Source organism: Hakea prostrata, chromosome 9, assembly GCF_041222555.1.
Source record: "Hakea prostrata isolate BN-2017 chromosome 9, UWA_Hpros_2, whole genome shotgun sequence".
In the NCBI taxonomy this organism is placed as follows: domain Eukaryota; kingdom Viridiplantae; phylum Streptophyta; class Magnoliopsida; order Proteales; family Proteaceae; genus Hakea; species Hakea prostrata.
The window spans coordinates 28,818,065-28,831,134 of record NC_142608.1 but is presented as its reverse complement, the minus strand read 5'-3'; the positions used below and the strand labels follow the sequence as shown (position 1 = coordinate 28,831,134).

General features: G+C 37.1%; 1 protein-coding gene across 4 annotated transcripts in view; it reads right to left on the bottom strand.

The window, feature by feature from the left end:
• Positions 1 to 13,070, bottom strand: part of LOC149005091 (uncharacterized) — a 70,984-nt gene that overhangs the window by 44,467 nt on the left and 13,447 nt on the right. For 3 of the 4 annotated variants that reach the window (XM_089168147.1, XM_089168146.1, XM_089168149.1), the window contains exons 3-4: positions 8,467 to 8,590; positions 4,465 to 4,550 (exon numbers count right to left, since the gene is read on the bottom strand). In XM_089168147.1, the coding sequence (XP_089024273.1) occupies positions 4,465 to 4,550; positions 8,467 to 8,590 (210 nt within the window). The remainder of the gene's footprint in view (positions 1 to 4,464; positions 4,551 to 8,466; positions 8,591 to 13,070) is intronic. The other variant, XM_089168148.1, reaches the window with a different exon arrangement.

Genomic DNA, 13,070 nt, shown 5'->3' with positions numbered 1-13,070 from the left:
TGAATAACCCTATCTTGGATAACTTTATTTTTTTTGGATTTGTCTGATCAACAGTGTCTGGTCTATTTTTAGTTCTGAAATTCTCTTACGGGTCACTTTTCCATGTGGTGATCCTATAATCTTTGACTGGTTCTGGAGTTATTAGAATGTTATACCAGAGTCACCAGACTCCATTATTTGAGATTCGATCAGACAAATCAAAAGCCAATGACACCTATCAGATCATGAACCAACCAGATTACAGAAACACTCACTCTGTAATGCACATTGATGAGCATGTGCAAACAAACTTTAATGAAGGCATACCACAGACGGCAAGATAGCACTCAGAAGTTTAAAATGGAGTCGAAAGAGTTCAATTATAAAAATAAAAAATCTGTTTGAAAATTCTAAAATGCGTCTTGGTTTCCCAAGTTTCCGGGATGAAACCTATAATATTCTACTATTTTGAACAAGTTTCGACCAATTTCACTGACTGCTTTTGACCAGCCCATCATATGTTGAGGTTTGACCAAAATATACCAGATTTTGAAAGAGTTCCAACTATAAAAAGAAGTGTTTGAAAATTCTAAGATGTGTCTTAGTTTCCCAAGTTTCTGGGATGAAACCTATATATTCTTACTATTTTGAACAAGTTTGACCAATTTCGCTGACAGCTTTTGACCAGCCTATCACATGTTAAGGTTTGCCAAAAAAATACCAGATTTTGGTTTCTGGCTAGTTGTAATGTAGGTAGGCAGTGGGCACTGAGTTCTCTACCCTTGCATTGAAAAAAAAAACAAACAAGGCATAAAGGCTGTTGAGAATGATGAGGACCCAACAGGAAAAAAAGAAGAAAGAAAGAAAAGAAAAGAAAAAAAGAGGACCCCCATCCTTAATAGCCCAGTGTTAATGCCAGGCTCACATCGAAATTGAAGTGATCTAGATACTTTTAACAAAGCTTAATTCCTACCAACACCAGAGCTTTGTTTGCAACTGGCTAAACATTGCCATTAGCAGGTGCACGTAGGACTGCAATAGGTCTGGGTTGGGCTGCACTTTTTAAAACCCTAACCCTGCCACTGAATAACTAGTGCAGCCTTGCCCTTAACCCGAGACATACAGGGCAGGGCCGGGCTGGGCCAGGTTAGACATTTAACCCTGAGCCTGACCCAGACCGTGACCCTGATCCTGATAAAACAATCCATATTTCCATATTCTTGCCCAACTATTACCAAAAATAACCTACAAGATGGTAAGGTTGGCCCAGACTTAGCAGGCCAATCTAGTCAAACATTCAAGCCTACCCTGACCCTAACCCTAACCCTAATTAGGGCCATCCCTGAGTGGCCCTGACCCACCCCTCAAGGCCAGAATTTTGAGCCCAAACACCATTCAGGATCAAGGTGGGTCCAAGCCATCAGGGCAAGGTCAAGGCCAAGCTATAGCGAATTTGAGTTTAGTGTCAGAGTTTTAAAAAGCCTAGCCCAACCCAACCCTATTGCAGCCCCAGTTATCACTACAAAACTTGTGGATGAGTTTTCTCAAGCCTCAAAGAGTTAATGAAGATCAAAGAAGTTCTAACAAAGTTATTCATACGATAACAAGCACAAATCCTAGTTTAATGGGTTCCATAAGTAGTGTAAGTGGTTAAATGACTAACGAGCTAGGGTATGCTTTAAATTGCAATGGATCTATTTTTAAAGCCCATATATGAGTTAAGTGGCTGATTTGAATTTAAGTAGTACATTGCATCTAGTAGACAAAGACTAGTACCCTAAAGTTTGTAAAATCATGGGGATGTCAATAGTTCCACTGTTATCTGAGAAAGACCTTGAAATGCAAAGTTCATTAAATATCTTGAAAAGGATCCAAAATGAATTGTTGAAAAATTTACAGGCCATTAAGTCGGGGAAGAAGTTCCAATAAGAGTTTACAACCTAAACAGCCTTCTCTATGAAGATAGCTGCCTATAAACATTTTAAATCAGAATTCAATTGAAAATCTTCTTTGAACTGCGGACCAATTTTGTTCCTAGAAAGACACTAGCCTAGCATTGGGGTGAAATCTCCAAGTCATATCCTTCCTCAATCTTGTTTTAAAGTCTATCTTCATAATTTTAAATGAGTATATTCACTTTGCTCCAAATTACATATACACCCCCGGGTTAGTATTAGGTTTACACTACCTAGAATTTATTCTATTACATTTACACCCCCTGGGTTTCAGATTGTATATCAACATACTCCTACTGTTAAATAATGGGATTAAGTGATAAATCAACATCTACCATATTTTTAAAATCCTCATATTACCCTCTTTTACCTTCACAACTGTTTTGATTTTCAAGAGGAAAAAAAGGAGAGTAAAGAGCAATAACGACAGATTTTGAAGTATTTTTCAATTTTTTTCTCATTTATAAGAAGATTCAGCATTGGTAAACATTGTCATTCTCTATTTAAAATTAATGGTGTTAGGCATAAGGAGACTTTTGTAATAGAATGAATTCCGGGGGGTGCAAATGTAGCAAACCAAGGGAGTGTATAAATAATTTGCTCATTTAGTTAAGGCAGTTCCTAGTGTGATCGGAGAAAATCAAATTGCTAGTCATTAAGGCATAATGAAACATGAATTAGTATTGATATGCTGCAGTAAATTCAGACCTGTGATACTGTTGTTTTCGATAACTTAAATTTCTTTTGGACATCTCTGATGAGCAGCGCCTGGTCTATATTGAGTTCTGATTTCTCCCTTTAATCTGGTAGCATTTGGGTTCCACTTAGTGCTGCAATCCTGTTATCTTATTGGTTCTGGACTAATTAGAAGGTTAGGCCAGACTCTATTTGATGTAAACCCAGAACTAGGTTTAATGGTAATTTAGGAATTTCCTTAAATCTAAGGGCTGCACAGGAATTCCTGCAGAGAGGAGGGTCGATTCAGGGTGTTTTGGGTTACCTATAGCTCTGAAAACCCTGCTGTAACAGTAGTTCATGTCTGGATTTGACTGAAATTCAAAACGAGGGCTAGGGTCAGCTAGGGTTAAGGAAGGGCCTGCACTTCCTGCCTTTGAAAGTTCACATCTTATTCTAATGGTTCTGGAACATGGAAGGGTCTGAATTGTAATAGTGCTTCAGAAGTTTTGAAGTTGCAGAAATTTCTAGGTTTAAAATCTGCAGAATTTTTCCTAAAGAAGAAGATGATAAGCAGAATTTTTCTGGACTAACGAAACTAGGCTGAAGTGGGGAAATAACGACAAAACTATAACCTAGGGCTAGGTGTGATCCTAGGGGAAGGGAAAAGAAGACTTAAGGGGCTGGGGAAGAGGGGTTAACAGGGGGTGGGGCCTGTTGCTATCGGAGGAAAGAAAGGGGAGGGGCCTATGGATGCAAGGGGGAGGGGCCTATGGATGCAAGGGGGAGGGATGGGGCTCACTGGAACAGAAGGGATAGGTAGGGGAAGAGGGTGCAACGGGGGTGGGAGGTCCTTATGGGGCCACACAAAGTAGGGGAGGGTGGGGAAGGGTTTGAGTGAGAGGAAGGAAAAAAGAGAAGGGGGTCTAGGGCTCTGCTTACTTATAGGGTTGTGGATGCTGGCTGGAATTGTTGCTTGAAGACTGAAGATGCTTGCTGGAGTTGCAGAACTGAACTTAGAAGCTTGAAGAATGTGAATTTAATCAACCGCAGGGTCCCCCTCAAAGGAACCCTACCAATTCCACTCTGGCTGCAATACTCTAGATACTTTTATTCATCAAAACTGAAAATTACATAGACTATTAACTATTTATAACTTTCAGAAGACTCTAACTTGGGTGGGTCCTTAATAGACAAGGATCCCCACCACTTGACCACATCTAATTACTTAAAGACCTCAACTCTTGATTTGGACCTACTAAAAGACACATGCTAATATTTAGACTTTAACTTAAATAAGCACGTGCTATATTCTTTTTTAATTAAAACTCATGTGCCTAATTTAAGATAACAAAGGACTCAACAAAACAATTTTTAATCAAAACAAAACATCTAACACTAAACCAAGCACAACTCAAGTTACTAATTTGAACTCAAATAAAATTCTGAATTAAACTGGAAATAACTCCAGACCTAAAAATGGGGCAAAAATGCCAAAAATAACCCCTAATAGTGGTTCGGCCAGGTTAGGGCGGTTTCTTGGAGCCATCCTGGGGGGCCCACTTAGGGTTTCAGCCAGGGATCCTTGTGTTCACATCACTATTACTACATCAGGAATAAAGGAACCTGTAAAGTAATTAAATGTTAAGAAGGTGAGGAGAACAAGAGTTCGCACGGTCCCAAAACATGGGGAAGCCAGTAGAAGGCCATGTGAGGGGCAGTTGGATAGCTTCCATGACAATTATTCATTTCATATAGTAAACCATTCTCCATCCCCATATTCCATGGCAATTTTCTCTATTTAACAGAGAACCACCTTAACTCATAAGTTTGAATTATGGAGCAGCATATGTACCTCCTGACATTTTCCCCCACAAAACCATGTATCAGAAATTGTGCCTTCCATATGCATATCACTTTCTTTTAAACATGCATAATGATCTGTTCAGGAGAAACATTTTTATCAGGAAAAACATAACTTCAACAATTCAGAGAAAATATACCACAAGAACTACAGAATTTAACTTCATGAGCAATCTTATGTGCATACTGTGAATTATATAAAAGTAAAATAAACAGAAAAAAGATTACTTATGAGATATTGCAAACTAATATGAAAGACAAGGGGATGATTAAAAACCATAAGTATGCTCATGGCCAGTCCAATGTAGAGATTAGTTGATTGAACCCAGACATATGGTAGTTCTACAGCCTCACAGTGAAGCAGGAGAAAGGCTGCACAGATCAGTCTTGCCAAACCAGTGATTGGAGCCCCCATTAACTTGCATGTGCATTTGCACCTGTTTTTATTCATAGATTAATTTTTTTTAATTAAAAGTTTGATTCAACTATTGGATATATATAAGTAAGGCATTCCTATTTCAAGGCACTAAAAGGGGGTTTTATTAAACTAGTCCTTAATTTTATAGATTGGTACTTCTTAAGAAACTGATAAAAAGATGGGAGAGGAAAGAGAAAGTAATGGATTAATTAATTTTAATTTTAAATAATAGAAATTGAATAAATGAAATTAGAGTATATAAAAAATAAGATTCTATCAAATTTTGACAGATCGGATTTTATGGTTTTCAACGCTTGATGATATAAAGCTTAAATTAAGTGAAAGTGGATTTCAATCATAGTCCAAATTTCAGTTGAAACCACCAAAATTTTGGTTTTTTCCTCGGGGATTCGACCGAGTTCTACGAAACCATGTTTAAAAGTCCCAAACCTTGGTCGAGTTCTACAAAATTTTGCAAAACTCGTAGGTGCCACTAATCAAAATTTGGGGGATTTCTACCCATACTTTGCCAATTTTGCCTCTTTCAACCCTTTTTCACTCCAAGTCATCACTACTTTGTCTTTGTTCACCTTGTTTGCAGTATGCTCCATGGATATAGCCTTATGGAATACATGGTGGAGTTGCTGGGCATGGGGGGTCATCTGTTGATGTTAGTAGTATGTCAACATAAGGGTTTGGGGATGGACCGGAATCAGCTACATCATTTGTGGACTCCATCTTTGGATATGCATCACACCCATTTGGGCCAATTCAGCTATCAACCTCTTACATTCCATTCCCTGATGACACATTCCCTACATTGGGATATCTAGCTTATGCCAACAAAGACACCTATAGATTCATAGTATCAGACTACCTAAATAAATATTCCAAGACCATGACATGGGAGTTTTTTTTTTCCTTCTAGTATTCAAAGCAGTAAATAAATCTTACCAGTACTACACGTCTCGCGCAATGGATCCACTAAGAAACTCAAGTTGGAATTGAGTGAAGATGTCAGCAAAAGTTTCTTTTTGATTATTTGTTTTTTGGCTATTGTATTTGTATAAAACATTTAAAGTAATTGTGTAATTTGTTCAATTTTACAAGTCTTTTTGTATTCGTTAGAACCTCTCAAGTATACTACCACTTGAATGATAACTCTCCATTGGTTTTATAACAAAATACCTATTCCATTGTGTTCTTCATGCTTTAAAGAGGTTGTATGCAGAAACCCAAATAAAAAAAATCCATGAAAACAGGGCAGAAACCACGGATCAATTTGTACTAGGAAAATTCCCAGGTTTTAACCAAGATGGTTGACTTTTCGACCACATCTCGGCTAGGAAACTGAAATTTCAATCCTTTTTTTGAATTACTGGTAACTATTACTTGTAAAATGAGAAATTACAGTTTTAGGCATCCTTTTTTATTAATGACTAAAAGGTCTAATAGTTTGAATGGACAGGTGTTTTTTAGGAGAGAGAGAGATATAGCCATGTTTTTGGAGTTTATACTATTATATATACCAGTACAGTTTTTTGTTGTTTCTTAAATAAATAATGATTGAAATATAATATAAAAAGTATTTATGTTGAGAAAAACAGGATTTAAAGAAAAAATGCTAATTAAAGAATATATAAGGATTAACAAAAACATTAATTTCTTATTGTTTTGGTTCATTTTATATATGTTTTTTTAACTTCTTTTTTTGTTTCTCCCTCATTGTAGAAGTCATTTTAAGAGCACATTTTTTTTCGTCCTTTTCTGTTTCTTTTATATAAATCCATTACGTGTAGTTGTTCCTTTTTCTTTTCTTTAATTCTGCTTTTCTTGCAGGGTGGGGACTGGGGAGAGGGGGCTGGGGAAGGATAAGACTATTTTTCTCAAAAAGTAGTGGGGTCAATAGGAGAAGAGATAGGTGTATTAGTAGGGTAAAATTTAACCGTATGGAGAATTGGATAAGTTTTTTCCTATTTGCATGGGTACGCATGGAAATTGGTGCAGGTTTTTCATTATAATTTTCATGCAATTTTAATTGATAATTTACTATTGATGAGTTCTTATAGAAATTTAATGAGGGAGAGGAGAGAGAGTAATGGATCTTCTTCATGCACTTGAATAAATCAGCATTATTTATTTGTTGAAAAATGTTTAAAATTTTATAAACAAATTGTATCAATTGGGTTGAGAATGAAAAACTGCGACTTTTGGAGGGGATTCCTAGACCAATTATTTTTTGGCGACCAATGGTGATTTATCAAGTATAATCAGACTTCACAAAATGAGGATTTACAATTTTAGACAACTAATTATATTCATCCAGTTAAATCTCATCCTTGTAGATCCAGCTAGCATGCTCAACTCAATGGGTCGGCCGTTCATATGGACATATAACCCATTCAACAATTCAGCAGGTCAAATTCCATTGGGCTTTAAGATCAGCATCACCATGATGTAGCAAATCGGAGGAGAATAAGGACTAGTGTCCTAAGGGATCATAGCCAAGTTTTGTTTATAATAAAGGTGAAAGAGATCAAACAAAAAGTAAACATATAAAAACATAGAAAGTCTAGAACCAAAGCAATACCGAAATACAATATAACATTTAGGCTTGGAACCTATTGATGCAGCACAACCACCCATACAGTATGGCCAAATGGTTTAACACACAAATTGTGACAACATATAAAACTTTTTAAATTTGACTGACTCCATGCAATGGTGATGTATATATTGTAAAAAATAAAAACCACTAATTAAATTATAAAATAAAATTCATCACATAATTCACGCTTGTTTCAAGCATACTTTCATTCTTTCCGGGAGGAATCACCAACAGTTAACAAAATAACAATTCATTCCAAAATGTAGACTAGATTATCTCTTCTTTTATTTATTTTTGTGGGTTCATGGGTGAGGGGATGAAAGAGGTAAAAAGACTCACCAATCAAGGAACAGTAACCATGACGAAGGATCAAATGTATTTCTCCTTCATAAAGTCCACTAGAGAATTTATTACCAAGCATGACATTGTACCACAATGCTTTCTTTGTTAAAAAGAAAATTTCATCAGTTCTCCAGTTATAAAGCAGATGACTTATTGGTTTCTGTTGATATACATCATTGTTGCCATTACCTAACAACTCAATTGGAAATGTGATTGTAACATAATATCAGAGCAACCGTGTTCCCTAACACGTTCTCTGCTTGGTGCCAAGTGATGGTGTTTCTCCCTGAGTGTGTATAACATGCAGGCCTTCACATGCTGCTGTGGTGTTTGGCTTTTAATTTATTCTATTATTTTTTTTCTTTTTGCGGGGCGCGTGGGGAAGGGTGTGGGGGTGTTTATTGGGTTTTGGCTGGCTTTTATATACATTGTTGCCACCTACTTAACACCTCCAGCTTTAGGGATTAGAGGTCTGTAACAGTTATTGCATCATAAAACTAGACATATTTAATACATCCAAGGTTAAAATCTTATCCCAATGAGCAATCAATTTCAAGTCCGTACTCCATAGAAAGCATTGAGGAGATGAGTTTCAAAGGAAATAATTCTAGGGGAGGAATAGTTACATTTAAACTCGCACTGTGAGCACTTTAGTACAGTGAAGGAACTTGAAGCCTCTTTGTCATTGACCACATATCCACAAACCCGGCAGGTGCAATATGGACAATACCAACTGCCTTCAGGGAGCTCCTGAGTTTAAAAACAAAACAAAAAATAAAATCACATCTAGAAGTCCTACGTATCAACCTAGCTTTAAACTTGTCGACAAAAAGAAGCCCACAACAAAGTGGGAACTCAAGGTCCCTGAAAATGTTAAGTAACAGTAGTACTAGCCATGCCAAGCAGTAACATTAATCAACAGCAGCAATAACCACAGAGAAGTCAATGTGGTAAAAATGGAAAATAAGCTATTGCACATTAAAAAGCGAGATACTACGGTACCAACAGGAGACAAGGAAACACTGACCACAGTGTAGTTTATTAGATTGCCAGGAACAATATTTTTTGAATAATTTAGCAAACCTTAGTAAATTAAAGAGTGACTCATGATTACCTCTCAAATGGTACATGGTGTCAATCGATGCTGCTTTGGTTATTCAGTTTGTTTGTTGTGGGTTTATGTTATGACAAAATGGAATGAAAACCAAACAGGATAAAAATCTAGAGAATTGTTTTGCATATGGGTTGGTTTCAATAGTTCGTATTCGGTTTTCATCATAGGATTCACAACCAGTTTGCACGAATAGTTTGTGTTTCGAGAAAATGTAATGAAGACAAGCTTAGCCTTTCAAATCCTATATATTCCCATGTTTCCCTATTCTCTCATGATATCCTTTACTCATCCTATTTCTCATTCCTATGTGATACCAAAAAGACATCCAATTCTTCTTTATCTTGCATACTCCTAGTTTTTTCACTTTTCCCTTCTCCACTTTAACATGATAAACAAACTACTTGTTCCATTACTAGATTGGATTTTGTTAAACCATTTAAACACAATTCATCTCAAATCCATACAGGAACATAAATATAATATACATTGCTCTCTCAAAACATGTTTACTTATTTTATGTTTCAAGTATGATGCAAAATAATTTTCTTATTACAAAGATCGACTATATTCCATTAGATAACCCGATTGATGCATAGGTTAGCTTTAGAGTGAGAGGCACTAGTTTCTATTCATTTTGCAGTTACTTAGAGTGAGAGGCACTAGTTTCTATTAATTTTGCAGTTACTGTTCAGTTTAAAGCTGGCCGTTTATGGTGCAAATGAAAACCAAACTGGAAAGAGAACATATAAAATCAGAGCCAGATCATTTTTCACTATTGCGATGTTGTTCGATCATGAACAGTTAGTTCCAGTTTGGATATTCAGTTTCACTTCAATTTTGACACCCTCTTACACCAAGCAACCAACTAGTCAGGTAGTCAAAAGCAAAGAACCAACAAAATTCTGAGCTAATAATAGATACATAACTGCCAGTAAATGATAATCTTTATCCTGGTAGCATTTTTTTAACCTATACGTGCATTACCAAAAGTGAGGCAGGCCTTGGCGCAACAATATGTGGACCACATTTGCAGCCTGAGGTCTAGGCATCAAAACAGCCTCTCAGCAAAAATTGCTGGGATAAGGCTGCATAGCAAATTGCTCCCCCAAACTGCTTGTGCTGAAGCCTTTGGCACCGAGTTTGCCATTTTTTATGTATTGCCAAAACTCAAAAGTATCTTAAACAAGAGGCTTATGCTCCTCCAAACCAGTACGAGATTAATTATTGAAAGCAACCAGACTTGATTCTGAATGACCTGGTACTACTACTTTAAGGTCCAGGCAATCTCAACCACAAGTTGAACTTGTTAAAAACATTCAGTGATGAAGAATATTAACAAGGACTTGTTCAATTGTGTTCTAACATAATATCCAGAACACTTTGATAATGTAAATGTTCTCCATCCAAGGATCCTTAGACATGATCCTTTACCCCAAGCTGATTGGACAACAATCTTACACAGGTCTGACAAGACCAATCTCATTTTGAGTGGGGAGGTCTGCAAGCTGAAAATACGACAACAGAAACCAAGTAGAGGAAACCAAAATCAAAGTGAGATAACAGTATATGTCAGAAACATGGTTTGAGAACTTGATCTCAGTTGAGAAGATTGAGAGTTGGAGGAAATTGTCCTCCCATCCCAATCCAACTTGGTGACTCATCTCAGTGACAGGTTGGATATTACTGTCTAGCCTAGTTTGGGCTTTCCAAATACATTCGTGGCCTTAGATTGATGAAAAACAACTATAAATGTAAGTTCTATTTTGACCCTAGGTTTAAAATCACTACGCAGCTGACCCCATTTAGTTGGGACAAGGCTTATTGTTGTTGTTGTTGTTTGAAATCACTACACTGAAGAAGTGAAGATGCAGGCTTTTAAAACCTATTTTACACATGATTTACTTTAATATATATATATATATATATATACACACACACACATACATACATTAAGGTTCAAACTCAAACAACTATGATACATTGTACATGACACATGTTCATTATCAATATTCAAATAAGCAAGTTCACATGACAAGATGGGAATAGTTGTAAGTTACACCACAAGAGTACAACACTAAAAGCGCTAGGCAGCTCATCCAACCTCCTACCTCAAATTTGGGATGAAATCTCACCTTTCTTGAAGATATGGTTGAAAGCCACCTTGATCTTTGCAATAGATGCTGTAGGACTGCAGTTTCTCAAGTGGAAGACGTGTTTCAACCAAGTTACTGTTGGAATATTGAATGATCCTGACTTATGTCAATGTGACATAGCAGGCCTCTATTTATATTAGTAATACGCAAGAGAAAATACAAATATACCCAATTTGGGACTACAAAGAATAAAGCACCCTAATAAACATATCTACCCTTACAAATAAAACTATTGAAGTACAGCACTCCCCCTCAAGTTGGTGCATAGATATTTATCACGCCCAACTTGCTAATGACGCTACTAAACGTCTTGACATTCAAGCTCTTTGTAAACACATCGGTGCGCTGATTGTCAGATGTGACAAAGGTCATCTGAATCAAACCAGACTCGACCTTCTCTTTAATAAAATGCCTGTCAATCTCTAAATGCTTAGTCCTGTCATGCTGTAACTGGTTATGAGCTATACTGATGGCTGATTTGTTATCTGAATACAACTGTATAGGCTCTTCTAGGTATGTCCCAAGCTCTGGAAGAAGACCTTTCAACCACAGCATCTCACAAATACCTTGAGCCAGAGCCCAAAATTCTGTTTCAGCACTGGATCGTGCAACTACAGCTTGTTACTTGCTCCTCCACAATACCAAGTTGCCCTCTACATACACATAATAGCCACAGGCAGATCTCCTATCATCTGGACATCCTGCCTTGTTTGCATCTATGTATGCCTCAACTCTAAGATGTCCATGAGAAGAAATCAAGATGCCTTTTCCGAGAGAAGCCTTCAAGTACCTCAAGATACAATATACTACATCCAAATGTGAAGATTAGGGATCATGCATGTACTGACTGACAAGGCTAACTGCAAAAATAATATCTAGTCTAGTGTGTGACAAATAAATCAACTTCCCAACCAGCTTTTTATAGCTGGTCTTATCAACTGGTTCTCCTTCCTTTGCCTTCCAAGTGTTTGATTGGGCTGCATGGTAGTCTCAGCCAGCCTACACCCTAGCATCCCAGTCTCTTCTAGTAAATCCAAAGTATATTCCTCTGAGAGAGAGACACACCATTGGGTGAATATGCTAGTTCTAGCCCAAGAAAATATTTGAGCTTGGCCATATTTTTATCTCAAACTAAGTGCCCAAAAAGTATTCAAGGTTGTAATTTCTTCCTCACTGCTAGCCATGGTTGTGAACGCGGCAAGGCGACCAAAGTGGTTGAGGCTCCACCTAGGCTATTAGGTGACAAAGTAGCGTCTAGGTGGCAATAAGGCGACCAAAGCGATTGGGTCAAATTTTTTAAATACAACTGTTTTTTAATACAACTACTTTCTATAATAAGCTAAACAAACATTTAATCACATTCATCTAAAAAAAAAAAAAGGTGCATTCAAGAAACTTTTTTTGCCCAACACAATAAATTAATAGATCTCATTATTCCAATTGCCAAGTCATTGTCCATTTAATGATTCATTGATTCTTGATGTTGAGTATGGCTCATGCTTCACATTCTTTTGCCGACGGACACCGGGATCCCACTCTGCGGTGAGCAAGCAAGGGTTTGGGGAGGCCGCCCCAGCGGGGGTGTGGGGGCAGCACCCCCAGAGCCTATAAAGGTCCTATGTCACTTTAGGCCTCGGATTTCCTTCGCAGTTTGGGTGTCAATTCTGAAATAACTAACTATTAAATTTATATGCGGCTTTATATAATAAATTTTGATTTAAAAAAATATTATATACAAAATGTCAAAAAAGCAACTACTTTAGCATCTAGGCAACGATAAGGCGCACAAGGCAACAAAGAGGTAGCACCTAGGCGAAAAAAGAGGTGAAAAAAAATAGAACGTCAATTAATCAGTTCAAAAAAAGGCGGTTGAAAAACCGCCTTGCCGCCTAGGCGGATGCTTTGACAACCATCTTGCTAGTTGTGATCACAATATCATCCACTTACACCAGAAGTAATGTAA